At 29.5% G+C, this 20,496-nt stretch overlaps 1 protein-coding gene across 3 annotated transcripts in view; it reads left to right on the forward strand.

The window, feature by feature from the left end:
• The first annotated feature begins 3,707 nt into the window (after positions 1-3,707).
• The window catches only part of LOC111033010 (soluble guanylate cyclase 89Db-like), a 36,164-nt gene continuing 19,375 nt past the window's right edge, over positions 3,708-20,496 (forward strand). The window contains exons 1-2 of one of the 3 annotated variants that reach the window (XM_022313548.1): positions 3,708-4,149; positions 17,229-17,655. In XM_022313548.1, the coding sequence (XP_022169240.1) occupies positions 17,325-17,655 (331 nt within the window). In that variant the 5' untranslated portion in view covers positions 3,708-4,149; positions 17,229-17,324. Of the gene's footprint in view, positions 4,150-6,545; positions 6,638-12,143; positions 12,257-17,228; positions 17,656-20,496 lie in introns of those variants that run through there. The other 2 variants (XM_022313549.1, XM_022313547.1) reach the window with 2 other exon arrangements.

Below are 20,496 nucleotides of genomic sequence, written 5' to 3' on the forward strand. Positions count from 1 at the left end.
ATCGACACACAAATAAATAAAAAATAGTGGAAACCCGCCTTTATCGCAGAGTACTGATAACATAATTATTTAACTCTTATACCAGAGTTCATTCACATACCGCATTAAGTGCTTACGAATTTCAACTTTACAAACGTTTCAAATGTTGCCGTTCGTATTGCAAAACGTTTTCCGCTATAGAATTTGCTCAAAATGTTTGGTTAGGTTAGGTTGCAACATGGTTATTACATGATAACAAACAAGTAACGTCCAATCACAATGCGATTTGATCGACACGATACGACACATGACGTAGCTGTGAATGAGCCTCAACAACTACCAGTCAAATACATTTGAACCACTGCTAACCAATTTCGTAACCAGCGTTCTCTTCTGCTTTACAGATTTCCGTGTAAAAGGTACAGGCATGGCAAATCCATATCTTTAAATATCTGTAGGTATGCTGTATGCAAGATTTTCAAGGAAAAATGTGGAGTGTATCGATACGTATCGGGTGAATTTCGAGCTTTCAAGAAATTATACGTGCAATATACAAGCGATAAGACCGATCCGTATCAGACCCAGATTCCGATAAGAGTCAGTACGTATCTATTCCTTATCGATTCATATCGAATTTTTCTTCTTGAAAATTTTGATTGTACTAAGTAATCATAAGAATTGATTAGATTAGAATACAAACATTAAATTTTATTAACATTGACTACCATGTAAATGGTGGCTGGCATAAAAAAGTACCTTCAGTTAACAATCTAGTGTCTTCTATATCTGTGATTTAGTGTCATTCATTATTATAGCGTACAAATATTTTTATTAGCAATATATTAAACTATTATTATAGGATATTATAATATCTATAGAGTACTAGTGTCTTTGATAAGGAGGGAGTGAGAACGTGGCGCCTGCGGATCACTTTACATTAGGTTATTAAAGCTTCCTCCCCTAAAAATTCAACCAAATCCCATCTTAAGGTTCCTATGCATCAATTAATATGATATAATAACCTTAATCCGTAAAATAACTTTACTGATTATAGATTTATGGAATAATTATAAATGTTTTTTTCAATAACCCGATTATGATGTAGAATTTATTTTTGACTGTAAATAGAGTAACACAGCTGTGGTATAATGTCGCAAAGAAGTATTCTATATAAATAATTTAATATTTGCCATCTGGTCAAACTTTTTTGTTATTATGAGTTTTGTTATCACAGCGAAATTTGATAAAAACATTTTTTCGGCATTTTATAAAGCTTTGGCGGCAATATGAGATAAAGTATTAATTTTGTTCGTTTTATGCATAGACCTAATAGACAGAACATGTCTGGCCGATGGGGTTGGGTAGCTCGTTCATGGAAATTAGTGTTACATGTTATAATGTTATATACAGTGATATACACCTAATTGTATCTGCTAGTGCGCATGCGTCGTGTAATTCGTGGACACGCAAACATCGCAGTCACGTCGGTCTGCTGGAACTACCTACATCCATACGACCATACTCCGTCTACTACTAAGGTATTAAGGTCTATGCTTTTACGTAACTTTTGAGTATAATATAAATATATATATATATAAATTAGCTAGGAAGTTGATTTAATTTACTTTCGTTTGGTATAAATAGGTGATTGCCTATACGTCAACAACACCAGTAAAATATTGATATGATAATAACTGAATAAACTATTATATCTATTGCATGCCTGGGCATAAACTAATTAAAAAGTTTAATTTTCATTATCTTAATTCTTAACTTTTTTGATTTTTATTGATTTAAACTTAATAATGAATAACGAGTTACTTTTAATCAAATCCAATAAGTTACTTTAATTTATAAATAAATATATTAACATTTTTATTGATAATACATATTGCATAAAAATGTACTTTTTATTATTTTTAAAACATATTATTTATATAGTTAAAAAATATATAACTTAGCTCTTAAATTAATAAGTTAATTTTAAGTTTCCATATAACTTTTAACTTAACTGAGTTGTAAAAAAAGATTAAGATAACTATTAACTTTACATTTTTTTCAATATTTTCTATTAATTTAACTTTTACTCAACTAAAAAACATCATTAACTTGCCCAGGCTGTCAATACTGTTTATTCGAAAATTAATATTGGAGTAAAGTGGTACCTACAGGCTACAGTCATTAATTTCTTACCTATTATTAAATACGATTTACTAGTTGTGTTATTTTTAAGTTAATATTTTTCTGTTTCTTATAAGTAATTAAAAAGTTGATATTTTTTTATTTTATTTATTTTACAGTTATTTTATTAAGATTCATACAGTATGATTTTGTATGCATGCTCACCCCAATTTTTCTTTTAATAGTACATTTTTTCAAATTCTGATTTTCAAGTAGACCTAAAGACTATATGCTCAAATTTCTGATATTTTTTGTGCTACTTAAGACGCCCGTGGTGATACAAACTTCTATTTTTTTCAAATTATAACCACCCCTCTTTTGACTTAATTGAAAATGTTGATGTTTCTAAACCAAAATTCTAATGAGTAGATAGTTTCTGAGTTATTCAAATATTAATACTAAGGATTATAATCCCTGAAAATGATTTTATAAAAATAAGACCTATATGTAATATTAGATGAAGTATTTATTATACTTGGGTCGTTTTTACAAATTACTTATATTGATAAATCAATAGTAACTACTAACATTTTTAAATCATCTAAGCTTCATATCTTCTTACCCCATTACCATAGACATATTATCCTTATAAGACCAAGTTACATAACTCAAAACCTACTAGCTTGAATTTTGATTAAGATACATCAAAATACTCAAAAAAAAATGCCTGCTTAATAATTACAAATTAAAAAGAGAGGTTTCTATTTAAAAAAATGAAGTTTGTATTGCACAGGATCAATCATAAGTGGTACAAACAATTTCTATTGTTTGAAAAATGGTCTTCAAGTGTAGTAAAAAAATTCCAAAAACCTGAATTTTTATAAATGCATAATTTAAGAATACAAATTGGATGAAGATGCTTAAAAAATCAACCTGTATGATGAAATCATAACTGATTATCAAGTTATAATGTACAAGAATGTTCTTTTAGTAAAATCTATTTTTATGAATTAATTTAGCATGCAACCTATTACCACAATTTTTTTTATATTTATAATTATTTATAATTTCTGATATTTGATTTTGTAAAGTTGTTTTTTGACTGGAAAGTTGAAATCTACGTTATATGTATAATAGGAAAACAACATAACAATATTTCAAAAATAGCTGTTAAATACTGAGTGCGACATTATAACCTAGGTTACTCTAATTTCGTACTTTTTTAAATAAACGAGGAAGTGTATACTTACCTAAGAAACTAAATTCCAACATAATACATTTAGAATTTGTACATAAATTATAAAGTATATTATTTGGACAATTTCAAAATAGCCAATTAGTTAATCTGATTATAAGAAAAATTTTGTTGGGGAAAACATTTATCTAAGTCAAGAAGTCAATTTTTTAGAATTTTTTTAAAATATCAATAATTTTTTTTAAATTTAAAACGTGATAAAACGTGATACCTAACTTTTATAAAAATATTATTTTTGGGAATTTCCTGACATGAGTATATTTCTTGAATTATTTATTAATTATACAGTTTTCAAAAATTTTTTCATACATTTAACTAACAACAATTTTTTTTTGTCAGATTTTTCTGATGCATTCTATAATATAACCTACGGGATTTTCTGTAGGGAACGGAACAATTTTAAAGTAGTGTTGGCGGCGCCACTAGCGGGTAAAACGGAGGGTTGGAATAAGTTTTGCACATCGAACTATTGCCAGACGCCAGTTAGTATCCAGGGACCAGTACATTAGTACACACGCGTATTCTTTGTGAAGTCGTTTATTCTAAAATGTCGACACCAATACAATTTAGGACGATAATATGATAAATTCTAGTAATACATACATAGGAATGGATACCTACTCAAATGAGGAATAGGTACATCAAATAAAAACAACGAAAGTCAGTAAATACAAATAGCAAAATATTACAGTATATAAATAAATAACCCCTAATGCTGATGCGTTCTGACATATCAACAGGAAAACAAACGCGTAGTAAATCTCTGCACTCCACAATACAATTTAACGCATAAGGTAAATGTTTGCAATATATACCTATATATTTATATATAACCTATCTTCCATCATAGAATGAAGTGTTTTATGAAATCCACTTCATCTCAAAATCCAATGAAAAAAATAATAATAATAAAAAAAGATTTTATAAAATTTTCAAAATAATTTAAGTTAAATTTATTAATTTTAGATCATGTAAGGTTATTATGTGTATGGTTCGTTTTCACGTTCACCAAAATTAATTGATTATATGTTAAAAATTATATTACATTAATTGATTATGGTTCGTTATCACGTTCACCATTGATTAAATTAAGTTAATTTAAAGTTTGTATACTAATTTAAGTTAAATACATCAAGTTAATACCTATGGTTCGTTTTCACGTTCACCAATATTTAATTACTTATGTTAAAAATTATATTACATTAATTGATTACGGTTCGTTTTCACGTTCACCAATTTAAAGTTAGTATAGTAATTTAAGTTAATCATACCAAGTAGAGAACATTTAAATTTATACAAGGTACACCAATATTTATATTATTAGGTTAAAAAGAGTAAAAATAATTTTACATTTGATGGAAGATTTGTTTTTCTACGTTTACCAGTATTTCATTCATTAGATTAAATATATTTTGGTATTGCCATCAGGAAAATATCCTCCTCACCCACATGCGACATGTCATCTAATATAACAATACATTTTACACTGATTATAATTCAACATAATTTCCACTAATTTCAAAATAATCTGCAATTATATTTTTCTATCGAATTTTGACAAATATTCGTCATGTTATGAGTTTAATAGGAATTTGGAATTTACAGAATTATTATGTAAACCTTTAAATTAAATTTATTTTAGTTATAACTATTTAATTAAATTCAACTATACAGTTCCGAATGTATGTTTTTGTATGAAAATAATTATGGTTTTTTTTGAAATTAAATGTTTAGTACCTACTTTATAATTAAATACAAGATATTCCGTCCAATTCATTATCTTAGATGATAACATTGTCTATTAATAAGACCAGGGCTGATTTATATAAAATATAAATGCAAAAATATGTAAATATATATATAATGAATGCAAATGACCAAAATATGTAATACATGATTAAAAATATGTAGTAAAAAATGAAAATCATTGTTAAGTAAAACAATAGTAAACTATATAATAGTGTTTTAAATTTTGTTGAAAACTACGACGATTTGATCTTAACAGTGTTTATACCTAGGGTTTTAAAATGTCATGAAATTTATTTTCTACCTTACACACATTAGTATGAGTAAAACTATCAAAGTTTAATATTTACTACTTAACCACCGTTTTTTATGATGTAAATTGATCAATTATTTTACTTTTCAGTTTTCAGTATTATTGAATTCAAAATGTATGAAATATGTAAGAAAAAATAACAAACCCGTACATTTTCATGGAATTAACGTGAAACGAAATTATTGTTTGTCTTAATTTATTTGAAAACATACTTAAATATTTAAATACAAACAAATTATTACAACCCTAAAATAGTTTTAAATCTAAATTCAACAATAAAAATATATTAATAAAATCATGGAAAGGTAATATATAGTACAAGTAATTCCTGTCTAGAAAATACAATTATTTGCGAAAAACTGTTGAGAAAATCGTCTTAGAATTTAGAAAATATTTTTGTCAATGCACAAATATATATATTTACATTCAATTATATTGGGTAATAAACCAAAATATTTATCAATACAATGATATTTGAGACAAGGTGTTTCTACTAAAATTTTGTTAAGTCAATTTTTATAAGAATTTTAAAAGTACTTACATGAATTTATTTCACTCCTGTAAAATATTACTATACTCTTCGAGTGAAAATTTGTTCGAGTTAATATATTTTAATTTAATTTATTTTTGAACAAGGAATGAATTGTTCATGATTTTGGATAATATTATTGAACTGTAATTAACACAGACAATTACAAAATCAAATGAATAGTTAAGCAGGGCGAAGAAGAGAAAAGTGTTGTTTTATTATTTAAAAATATATGTGTATATGAATTGAACGAAATTCTTGAAAGTATAATATAATTATTAATTACATGCGATAGTTACTCGAAAAAGTATGTAACATTTGCCAATTTCACACACCTTCCAAAACAGTGATGGTCACTGATCTCGATCCACCCTAGTCCAGTGTTGCTTTGGTTCGATTGAGTGGACCCGGACGCCTTGTGAGTTGTGGAAGTCGAGATATTGAAATAAAATGGTGAAATAGAATTGCTAGAAAATCGAGAAATTCAAAATTGAAGTGTATATTCGAATCATCGACCGTAATTGGCAAATGAGAGAAAGCAATTCTATCACGGTCGACGAGTGAATTCGAATTGAAAGTTCAGTCAAGATATCTCGATACCCTAGCAGATGGATCACCCGTCTCCGCTTGCCGCCAGCGCTGCGGCCAATGAAAATCATCGGAACGGTACCCCCGGGGAGGACGTTTGAGGCTTGTAAGTAAATCCGTATACGTGTGTAATGCTATTTTGTAAATAAACGTACGCACACACGCACATAAGTACGCCTGCGTAGTTACTTGTGTATCGTTGGGGGACGTCAATCGCCCGAGTCCTACGACGCGGGTAGGCGTGTCGGTGGTGCGCAAGGGTGCTAGTTGTGATGGACATGCGCGTGGTAAGGGGCTGCCGGGCCGAGCACATGTTCGTGGACGATCGTATCGCAGAGGGTGGTAGGTTTAGGTACTAATAAGGGACCGTTTTACACAATGACGGTACTGTCGTGGTACTTAGGTAACACTACCACTACTGTGATGGTAATATTGAGTCAACTAACTATAGCGTGGCTTTGTGGTATGATAGTGAAGTTGTACTATCACGACAACTACTGTCGAATTATTTACACGATTAAAGTTACTGCCTTGCATTAAACATCGTCGAACACTATTTACAATTTTAGTCGTGTTAACGGGCCTCAAGGCTGTAAATTGACGACTGAAAATAGCGATCAGAAAGAATTTTAATATTATACAATATTATTTAATAATACATAATATACTTTAATACAATATTGAATATATTCTAACATAATAAAATTATAATGATGTATAGAAAATGGTCATATAAACATCAGGTGAAAATTTAAAGTATAGATGGTTATTAACTTTTGATATTGTCAAAAACTGGTTTTACGTAATAACTAATAACCGTTTATTCTTAATAATTTTTTTGTTCTAAACTTCTACGAATTTTACATTTTATCTCTTTAAAGTACTGACAAGATTCACTTTCCCACCAGAAAAAAAACTGCAACAGGTGAAAATCAAATCATTATTTTTGACTGCATAATGCATAATGACATAATGCATACACTAAAAAAAAACACAGATCGTCATAAAATTGATACATTCATTACTCCACTCAGAATCTAAAACAAGCTGTTGCAGTAGCTTCATTTGGGGGGAAGGGGAATTTGGCTTCAGTCTAATATTTACATAAATCTTAAGTAGGCACATTTAAAAATTTAAAGAAGTCAGAGAAGTCTATTAACGTCATAGGCCATTATCATAATATGGATATTTGATAAAAATAAATTTGTAATTATTTTATCTATTAACTATTATTAATCGACCGACAGCCGTGTCCATGTTGGGCAGTTGGTATCTGGCCGCTAGTGCTCACACATTTAGATTTTAGACACAAGACATTGGCAAACAGCAAAGTACTTGTACAAGTATGAGACTATGATATACGATAACTGACAAGTAAGAATAATTATATTTTTATCCTGTGGTAGTATTCATTCGAGTCGATTCGACCATGATTGCCGTCAGTCAGTATTGAAAGGTACCTATTTCTTATTTATTTACACATTACTTCTATTTATCTTTCTATTAAATATTTGACAAACTTGTTTATATTTAATACTTCAAAATCTGGCGTGTGACGTTCAAAATTCAAATACCAAACAATTTACCTCCCCCCTTCATCTACTATGTAATTATTCTATGTAAATCTGCTCGATAAAAATGTTGGGTCGACAAATCAGTGAGTGGTTAGTTGAACAAAAAGTTAATCTAACAAAAACTGAAATAACGCCACTAGTCTGTTTTTAGGAATTTAAATCCTTTGCAAGAGATAATAAATACTTAGTACTTACCTCATTAAAATATAGTGATAAATTATGTCATTATAATACCAAACTGAATAATAATGGGTAACTAATAAATTACTTATTAAAATATAATGTAGTCAGGCTACAAACTCACAGCCCTGTACGATATTATCTGCGTTTAGTATCTACTGGATATGATACCATAATATTATTTTGGAGTTAAACGTTGTAGTATATTTTAGTTAGATAGTCATTTATTTCATAAACAATATTAAATTAATATGGCATTTTGTTGATATTAAGTAGGTATTGATAAAACTACATAAATAGTTTAATGTACAAAATTCAAAACATTACACCTGAAAACTACATGCAAAAAATCACCGAAAATTTTTAGTGTGTATTTTCAAAGGAATCTTTGAACTTTGAAAGTTTGAATATATTTTGTGAAGGCATTAGGATTTTCAAAAACGAAATTAATATTTTTTTTTCAAGTAAGATGGTGTTGTTTGCTAATGGCGTCTTTGTTTTTCACGCCACTATAATTATACATAAAAATATGTACATTTTATTATATTTGCTTATAATAAAGTTCATATTATTAATTCATCAATATTTGTTTGATGTACGACAAGGGCACTAAAAACATAAGACAAATAATTTGTTCTGATTTCAGGTTAGTAGGTTCCTCAATAACATAGTAAGTAAAGTGACATTATTGTAATATTAATTGGCATCACAGTTCGTGAATGATGTATATGCATACCCACATAACGGTGTACTAGTATACCTGTTGTACCTATACTATGCACAGATATACAGAATGTAATATTCCAAAATCATAAAGTCCTATATATCAGAAGGAGCTTTTTCCCGTATTGTTACTCAAAGAAAGAAGACGAGGTAAAGCACAATACTTTTTGTTAGGTATCTACATACATTAATACCTTTACCTTTATTATCATAATGATATTATTACAAACAAGTTATACTTTTATACGTAATTGTTGGGATGCAACTATAATGTTATATATAAATTTGTTTGTTATACATTTTATTTTTGGCTTATTTATTTGTATACATATTATACTAGCTTATAACTCAAAGTTTATGGCATAAGTATGTATAATGTATATAATATAATAATATATTCATTCTTTGATGGAATTCCATAATCAGTAACAGGTTATAAAATAAGTATTGAATGGAATGATATCGATCTTCAGAAAAGTTAAACGACTTCTTGGAATTGTTGTGTAGTGTAATAATGTATACTCTTATTGTGAAAAAATAACATTAGTGTATATAATAATATTATGTATTTTGTATATACTTAACCAATAATATTGAAGTATTGGTACTTTCGAAATGACGGACAAAATATATTAACATTATTATTAATTGACGGAGCGTTTGAAAAAGGTGGTTTGACGAAATCTGTATCCACGAACGAACAGAAAATTGAAGCCTTACGGATCGTTTAATTTTAAACGATATCACGTGGCGTATCTTGGAGAAACGGGTCAAAGACTGCTTACGACCTACCTATCCCATTATATGTTAATGATGTTTCGTGTTGCCTTATTTTAATGCTGCATGACCTGCAGGTTGCAGAAATCACTGGACTCCTTGTTTTTATGAATGATTGATCAGTGTATGAAGCGATGACATGTGTTATTATTTATTTTAAATCTATAAGCTTAATTATTGACGAATACAGTGACACAATATAACATAGTGGTTGATGGGTGGGCCAGGACGAGGAATTATGACGAGTTGTTTATGTATTTATCCAAAGTTTAACACTCATAGACCGTGGTGGCGATGTGAATCACCGAGAGAAAATCACGCTTGTGTTGATATAACTAAATTAAAATTGGTATTTTATAATTCTCCATGCCAGGCTCTTGGAAGAAATAACAGGTCATTTAAGAATATTGTAAAGCTATATATAAGACGTCTAAATTAAATATACAGGATATCATATTATGGATATTTTTTGATATTTAATAATTTCAGAACGTACTGGGCAGTTCCAGTAAATATTATAAACAAGTCAGGAAAGCTATGTGAGCTAATTAACTTATACGATAAGTAATTATTTTGATATAAAAACCGTTAATACTAATTAAATATCTTAATACAAACATTCGTAACTATATACAGTAGCTACTGATAATAAATAAATATCTTTACGCAACAATCGTAACCATGTATGAGCGACTAATTGAAGAACACGCAGGTCCATAGCAGAGTAGTTGGGGCAAACCAAATTTTAGGGAGGGCATTAGAAAAAAAACAATATATTGATAATGTTTTTAATTTATTTATTCTGCTGTTATAAACTTGGAATATTTTTTTAGGACAGAAAGAATTTTGTTTTAAAAATATAAACTAAATAATATTTTAAATAAAAATAATAAAAAAAAAAATTAATACAGCTGCAACTGTCCATCTTTTTGCATGTTGAAATCCATCAATAAAAAGTCCAAATTTAAGTTTTCAGTCCGTTTTAACTCAGACGCCAATATAGCAAAGTTGGAAAGCCGGTTATGTTTAAATCAATGCCGCCCGCGGTACGGGCCTGCGGATACAACGGGGATATAAGATGTTCTAAATTTATTTTTAGAAACTTGAAAGGTGATATCGTATTTGTACACTTTTCATGGTTTACGGTGTCATAATAATAATTACAAACGTATATACATAATATATACATAATTTGTGTACGATAATCAATATAAAAATGCATTTCATCGGAGCAATAGTTAAATATAGGGTGTTTTTTGCTATGCACTTATACAGCAATGCACAAGTACCGTGGTTGTTGTCTAAAACAACCGAGTATAAAGAGTAGTGGAACAAGTCCTACTTGTTCTAATGTAGCCATGTAGGTATAATTGTATAAATATGTGTAATGTACATTGACTTCGTGTAGTGTAAGAGTTTTAGCCACGGTTATAGAATTTCTATACGCATAACGATCGCAAACAATACCGTTGACTTCAGTACATAGAATATATTATACCATCGACAATAATATTACAATTAATATTTATTGAATCACCGTGAAATAGCAAACATATATTTTATTTCCATGTGAATATTTAATCTCGTCATGATTTGAACTCCAAACGCTCGTAAAAATGAATTTGAATGTACGTTAAACTTTTTAATTTTGGAAAAAACAGCTTATAAGGAACCTTGTATTACATTTTTAAATTCTCTTATACACCATAAAAATGTTATTAAGTTTCAATGAAAAAAAACTAAAAAAGAAAAAAATTTACAATGTCTGTAAATAGGTAAAGCTCAATACAGTTCAAGATATATTTTGATAGGAGTATGCAGATATACATTTTTAGTGAACATTTAAAGTTTCTATAGTCATTAATTCTTGAATTATAACAAAAAAAAGTTTTTGAGTAATTTTTTAAAATTGAATATTCATTTTTTACTTTTGACCTCCTCCAGAGTGCAGTCTTCTAACAAAACCCACCATCAAGGTTGTAGTCGAAGCATTTTTACTACCTACGTTAAAGAGTAAAAAAAACATACTATTGTAAATATACTGATACTGACCAGAATCTAAAACTGTAAGACTAAAATCAAATTTTTAAAGAAACTGAAATTTATTTTTACGTGTCATATTATATACACTTTAGGAACAAATTTTTGTTTTTTTGTCTACCAGCAGGTACCTACATAGCTTGTTTTGAACACAATATTATTTTAGAATATATTATTGTCCATCGTTGAATCGAATTAATATTTTTTCGTTATTATATTATGATGTTTACGGGCTGCACATCGACGATTGCGTCAAATGATTATTAATTATTTTCCGCACGTTTAAAAATCGTGCGTCGCAACGGAACCATTATGTTTACCTGTGAAAATAATCATCAGTGTGTTATCGAAGTTCCCGTGTCACGGTTTGTTTGAGGAAACGTCACAAAATGTACGGGATGTTATTAGAAAGCGTTCAACACTTCATTCAGGTATATATGAGTATAGTAATGTTCTTTTTGAAAGTCAGTTTTTTACTCGGTTTTTGGTGATATCTGAGTTTTGTGTATTAAATTGTTTGTTACTATATTAATTTTTTGCTTACACTTATGTTTTACATCAGACTGAAGGCGTTTTGACTGTATTCTTATATCGGTATGTTTATATCGAATAATATTGTGGTAAATCACAACTCGATTTCTTATCATGCTGTCCGAGATTTCTTAAGATTTTCGACCTGTGAGAAAATTTTTCCGTATTTTACCATTGCATTAGATAAATTCACAATTTACTACTAAAAACGACGCTTTCACAATATCAATATTAGACTTGCTCCCCCGTGATAATATTTTTTTAAATAGTTTAAAATGTTTCACGGGTGTAGTCAATTTGCACAAAAATGTACTCAAAATATTTACAACATGTAGAATTTGCACCAAAATATTAAAACGTTTATAATTTACACCATCTCAGATGGTAAAAAATAGGAAGAGTAATTTGCTCCAAAATTAAAATCGATTATATCTAATAAGATAGTTTTATCTAAAGAATAACCGATAGTAGAGTATAATATATTGAAATCTAAGAAGCTAAAGGCACTGAATATTCCGTTCGTAGATTCTGAGTGATTATTTTACTTGTTAGTTATTACCTATTAATTATTTACATGATTTTATTGCGCTACCGCAGTAAATTATAAATTAAATATTACAAATTTAAAAATATTATTTAAAAAAGTATAAGTATAAATTTAAAAAAAAATAAAACAATTTGGTGTTAAATTGATAGCCAATATGGTTGGATTGTACTTTAACTTTCTGTGTTAAATTTAGATGAAATAATCAATAATGTCCTAAAAATGTTAAAAAATGCCTATTATTTCAATAGTCCGTTGAACTATATTCGATACCTAATAATCACTAATAGTCAATAGATACTCATTTTTGGTGTAAATTACAAACACTATTTTTAAGTTTTTAACTACCTACTACAGTGGTGCAAATAACAAACACTTTTTCAGATACTTGCAGTGGTGCAAATTACACTTCTTTATTTTAGAGTGCATTACGAACTCCCTTGAAGGGAGTTAACAATAGCACACAAACCTAACCTAAAATATATATAGATTCAGTATAGCGATCGGCGCAGGTAGGGTGTTGTTATTTGCCTGTCATTTCCGAGCTCAAAAGATTTTCACGTAACCCCCTCTTATGCTTTGGTCTACAGTCAACACTGATTTTAAATAGTAAATTGACATATCTCGGCGCAGTTATGTATTCCGTACCCGATCTCGTCACGCGTGACTGAAATGTCAACTCGATTGTTTTCCATTCGAATAGTGTGGAAATTATACTTGACGAGTTGATGTTTTCGATTGTTCAGAGAGTCCCTAGCCTAATAAGTAATAAACTTCGAAAACGATCTACCTATATTATGTGCAGTGAGTTGAATTTATCTTGTACATGTGCTTATCTGTATAGTCACTATAGTGGTACGTACGTACACGTTAAATATAATTATCCGACCAACCTTCTATACTGCGGAGTGCAGACTGTTTTACTTTTGTTTTCTTAAGTCCACGCTCTATAACTCTCCTTACATGGTTTATGTTTTAATATATTGTAGTATACACAATATATCACCTGAGGTATTGGTGAAGTTTTAATTCTCCACCGATCTAATTTGAAACTTTTTTGAAATTTGATAAAAGACAAATTGCATTTGATGTACCCACATTAATTTTATACATTTTATAATGTGCGAGTTGTATTCGGCGTAGAAACTACGTACCTATTACATATTGGTTCTCAAGTCATGACCACTTTTTTATTGCAAACCTTCAAATTAATCGTTAATATTAATTACATACTCATTCTACACTACAGTGTTTCTTGTGCCTTACACTTCGGAGAAACACGTGCGTGACGTCAAAGTCAAACATCTCAGATTCATCTTTACAGTCTTAATTTATCAAATATAAACACAATTTATGACTGAAGTTCCTAATAGCACTGACTTGAAACATTTTTTTTAAAATAAATAGATGAGTATCTATACTAAGTATTATTGCATTATAAACAATTAATGTTTATTTTATACATTTGTATTGCAAATTATTTACTAGTTTTTTATATATTCTACACACTAGTTACTAGTTCCTCACTTATTTTCATTTATGAATTATAATTTTAATAAAGCTAATAATAACAACAATTTTAACATACTAAAAATTTATTTTAGTTTGATTATATGTACTGATCATATTCTAACATCCTTGATAAGTGTAAAGTGTTTCATTTCATAGAATTAATATTATTATATTATTTTAATTTTTAGAAGTATGGATGTATAAGTGAATAACTAAAAATATTATTTTAAAATCTAAATTATTTTTGTTGACATCAACATAATATTATACACTATTTAGAATAATGGAATAAACCGATTATAATGTCATTATTCTCCGCGAAAATAATAATATTATAAAAAGTAACAGTTAAGTATTATGAAAATATCTGAAAAAATTACTTTAAAAAAGTATTGTAGCTATTACAGTTTATTGTTTTAATTAAGCTATAACAGTTGTTATTACTTATTGTTGATAACATCTAATACACAAATTAGGTGGCTTACAAATATTAAATAAAAAAAGATTATTTTTAGTCTGAGGCAGTATTGTTGTTATTTTCGTGTAAATCATAAATTTATATTTTATTACGATGTTTTGGTTCCAACTTTAAATTTAATACTTTTTTACTTATTATTGGCATAATATGTTTGCAACTAATACCCATTAAATATTTATAAACGAGTGACTGCAGTTTTAAATTCCAACAGAGTAAACATATACAATTATTTAAAAATAATATAAGTATTCAAATATTTATTATACTAGCTTTTTCTTTTATTAAAATAACACTAATCACTAATAAAGTAAAAGTACGCACGAATTCATTTAAATTATTAATTAAAAATCAAAAGTTGACCAATTTTTTTAATAAGATTTTAAAAATTATTGAAAATAATAAATATTTCATTTTATACTAGAAATCTAATAAAAATGCTTTCATTTTTGGTAAATACGATATAATGCTTTTTTTGCACACCTTTAGAAAGCCCTTATAATGCATAAAATTAAATAACTGTATGAATTGTCGTTAAAAAATATTTGTACCAACTGCGAATTAAAAAGATATTTTGAAAATTAAATGTTGTTAAATCGATATAATATATAAACAGTTCAGAATACATTTTTTTTATTGTCTTAGCATTATATATGATATATATATATATGTCTCTGATTTAATCCACCAAACGTTACTGCCTTGACGCTTGATTTTATAACATAATAAAAACTGCTTTATTATAATTCAATAAAATAAAGTGTCCAATTTGTTACCGACAGAAATCAGTTACATCAAAATATTTTATGTACGATTGAGTTATAAAAAAATATAGTATTGCGTAATCCCCTCTCTCGATAAATCTTATAAAAAAAAGTGTCTCGTCTTGGATTTAGTTATGTGGGAATAACGTTATGCCCTCACTCCTCTATTGGGCGAGTGCGTTAAACGTGTTTTTTAAAATCTTTACTTTATAAGCGTGTTTAAGTATTTCATTCTAAAATCTTCTTTCTTTGTGGTTTAAAAACCTTATCGCATACGGCAGGAGTTAATGTGATATATGTCATATTTGAACAATAGAATTTCGGGATATTGGTTCTGTACTTTATGACTTAATTTTTCAACATTTGAATCTATATTTTTGTGTTTCATCGAACTTTTTCTGTAGTTGTAGAACATTGAATAACGAATAATCAGTGGTTTTAATGAAGCAAAGCGTAAATTATAGATCATTTTAAAAATGAATTATATACATTTATTTTTGTATGTACCTACTTAAAGGGTGTTTTATTTAAAACATTGTGTTTGATGTTCACTGTTCTGATATATTATATAATAATATGTATTAATTATCTTAACTTATAAACTGTTATCCGTTTATAGAAAAAAAAACTATTCAGTATTTATAAATTATAATTTATAAGTGACGTATTTTTGAGTTCAAAATGTTTAATGCAATACTATTGTTATGTTAACTGTTAAATAACGTACAAGTGATTAATTTACTTTAATTATTCTTTGTGAGATGTAGCCTAAAAGGTGTACCCCGAGTATAAAAATAATATAAACATTGATATTTCATTAATTTTAACTTTAATTAATACTTTATGTTTAGACGTTTTAAATAAAAAAATAAAAAATAAAATATTTTTATGCGTTTGATGCTCATATGGTCCTTATATTTTACTCGTGCAGTCGTGCACAATAAATATCATATAACTATCAAAAAATATCTATATTTATTAAAGTACGGGGACGTCGTAAAAATACAAAAATCCGAACGATAGGAGGTGTGATAATAATATAATAATAATAATATAATATGAGCTTATAATATAATTATACTACGTCATTCGATGTCATACAGTATCGTAACAAGTGGCAATACTACGACGACAAAATGGTTAGACGTCAATTTTTTACCATAGAATATTACTTATACTATATTATACCGTGTTAATATAATATATATTATGCCCCATTAAATCGAAGTGTTTAGCTCGCGTCATGTGAGTGAACTGTATTCATGAATAACCATCATATTATTATATTTAGTTATTATTATTTTTTAATTATTGATCTATTTGCTTGAGCAACAGAGGTCCTTAGCGTAAATATGTTTACATTTTCGTTTTTTTTTAAATTACAAACTTTATCTTTTAGCTTTGTGTGTTAGCCTATTCTTAGGCTGCAGTTTAATACAGATTCGCCTTATCAAAAAATCGCCAGTTGTTCTTTTTATGAGTTTTTCCTTATCTCGCCCCATTAGGTATATTGTTATTATTGGTTGTATAGAATTTTTATGATAATTGTGTCTAATGTATACCTCACCATTGTACAGCTCGAGTACGGCGAGAGCGCTTGGCGAGAGGTGGTACGGTTGGCCCGGTGCAAGTGGTACGTGTTCAACACGCACCAGATATATCCAGATGGGCTGATGCCGGATCTGGCCGCCGCCGCCGCGGAGCTGCTCACTGACCCGACGGACCGGCCCGGGGCAAACGTCGAGCCGACGGCCGACGGGTTCATGCGGTACTTCGGCCGGTGTTTCGTGCGGTTCTTCAGCAACCTGGGCTACGACGCTCCGATCCGAGCCACCGGCCGATATTTTTGCGAGTTCTTGAAGAACGTTGACAACCTGCACCTGCAGATGCGGTTTGCGTATCCAAAGATGAAGAGCCCATCCATGTACATGTCACACGTGGACCGAAACGGATGCGTACTCGTCTACCGGAGCACCAGGCGTGGGTTCACGCAGTACTTTATGGGTGAGTGTGAATCCGATTCGTTGAAAACGACAAGACGTATAATGATGTTAGGTATATAATAATAATAACAGTAATCGATATTCGACCGCTGTTCTGTGTAGCTGTGTACAAGATCGGGTTAAGTGTGATGGACGGGAGGCATAGGCCCGCCCTCAATAGTCATCGAACAATATTAAAGTGAGCCCCTGGTAGGTAGAATACTTTTCTTATAATATATGAATAATAGATGTATTATTTGGCCTCGGGCCCAAAATTATCTTAACCCTGGCGTGGGTGTATTTAATACTATGATACAATTTTGTCATAGAGTTTTAGTGTCTGAACTTTAGACGGTCTACATGTCAAAGATTCAAATGCTTGGTTGAGGTGGTGGTAGTGAGAGACTTGAGTTGGACGTTTTTCAGTTTTTCAAGTTTTCAACATATATACATGACTAACTTTCAATTTTTTTAATAAATTAGAGGTTTTTTGGTATCCGATTCTTTTTTTTTTTATCAAGTACTCTTTTAAGAAAAGTAAAATACCAATTTTCTTTTATTATTTTTTCCTTAAGATTTTCGTTATAGTCACGCTCAGCGCATCCATTTAATATTTTAATGTCTATCACAATAATAATTTTATCATTATTCAAATGTATTAAACAATATCTACTAAAAGATGTTGTAGGAGATACCGGAAAACTGACCCTCGACTGTATTGTACCTAAATGGCCTATGCAAGACGCCGCGTGATCATAATTACTATTGTATTGTTGAACATTGTAAACTCAAAAAATACTATACTTGTGAAATACCTGAAAAAGTATCGAAAGTACCTCTATACCCAGAAACTATACTCAACTATACTCAAGAAACACGATGTAATTTATTAGTTTATTACATCAAAATTATGAGTAGTGAAAAAATTTTTGTTTTATTTTTAAATTCTCTTCCAATGCTCCATAGACTACAATTTTATGCGATTGCTATGGAAAATGTGTTAAATGTTACCTATTGAATCTCAAAAATGTTGAATAATTGAAACGATAAATAAATTACATTGTTCTTTTGAAACTGCAAGAGTGTAAAATAAAATATTATTACGCTTTAGAATATGCAGAGAATGAAGAAATGTATAGGAAACCCTCGAAATGTATTCCTCCATTACTTTCAATTATTTTCACCAATTTGCCAGCATTATAATATTGTCATTCAATTTTTCTTAGGTAGTTGGGTACTACATATACAATACAAGGGTATACAACGGACTATTTTTATAAAAATAAACGTCATTATTATTATTCTATGTAGTTTATTTTTGTTGGTTGGACAAGACGCGTGGGACTTTAATTTCAATTTGCAACAAAATTGAATTTTTGTTAACAATCCGACCGATTTAATTAAATGTTTGTGTAAGTATAATACTTCTTTAAATTCAACTCCGTATCAAAATAATATTTTTACCTATATAGGTTATATACGTGTAATAATTGAACCCACGCTTAGGTTTTCAGTGACAATTTCGAAACGCTCTACAAAAAGAAAACTAATTTATTTCTTGCGATTCTTTTATGTCGCGATATAATGAATAATACGACGATGAGTATATACACTATACAGTATACAGGTACAATAATAATGCACATATTTACAAATTTTAATACATTTTATCGGAGAATAAAGTCTTATTGCAAGTAGTCGCTTACGTGTTAATGTGTTAATATACATATCCATATCGGGATACTCCCATAACGTCTGTCAATGCGGTGCAGAATTTTTATATCAATACTATAAGTTGACATTATTCATAAAGCCCGCAAAGTATATAAATGATTAAAATAAATATTTTGTAATAATATTGAATCGCGTGTCTCCTCTCCGTTCTCCTGCGTACGCACATCGAATCCGATCCTCGTACAAGACGACCACCGCATTTTTTTTTTATTGAAATTAATCTGGATATTCCATTTTCCTTTTGTTGTATATAAAATATGCGCACATAAATACCACAGCTATTGTGCCCACCCTACTCACCAATGTGTGTACGTACAGTTTTAAGTTGATCCTCATACCTATATATCTCATACGAAACTGTCTGAACAATATCTGTTCCCCGAGGTGGGGGATTGTAAAAGCAACAGAATGATTGACGGCGGCGCATCGGACAATGCAGCAGTTTTATAATTGTGCCAACGAAATCAATTTGCACACCGATTCGATTTATGGAGATAACCGGAAGTTGGAAATGGTGATATATAAATAGTGGTATGATATTGTATACTATACGCTATGCAGGAGAATAATATTATATTAAAAGTCTCAGCAAAATAATTACTATATTATTATGCCGCGGTGCCGCAATATTGCGGAATTAAGTCCCGAAAACAAATGCATCTGGCGGGCACATCATTCCCGGCAATCGTTCAATTAAACTTTGGCCGGAAAAACACACCGCGGCCGTCTACTCACTCGCGCCACAACTGCAAAGCGTCGAAAACGTCAAATTACGAATTTTACCCTTACCGTGTACCGATTTGATCTTCCTTTCCGCACTGTCATGATCAATATTATAAACTTTCAAAGGTCGTCCGCGGCAAATCAAATGCAGCCAACCCGTCGTCAGTATTATTATAATATATTATTATGCACCCGTGCATCGGGTAATCCATTATCATATTTTATTCTAATATCAACTCCGCACAATATAAATGCACTTAGCGACGGGATGGCCGCTTAGTATATGTGTTATTGTGTTATCGTGTGTGTGTGTGTGTGTGTGTGTGTGCCGTTCACGGAGAAACTTTTTAAACCTACAGTGCCTGCTTTTCAGCGATAGGTCTTCAATCAAACTCGTCAAACATAC

Source organism: Myzus persicae, unplaced genomic scaffold (genome assembly GCF_001856785.1).
Source record: "Myzus persicae strain clone G006 unplaced genomic scaffold, MPER_G0061.0, whole genome shotgun sequence".
NCBI classification, from domain to species: domain Eukaryota; kingdom Metazoa; phylum Arthropoda; class Insecta; order Hemiptera; family Aphididae; genus Myzus; species Myzus persicae.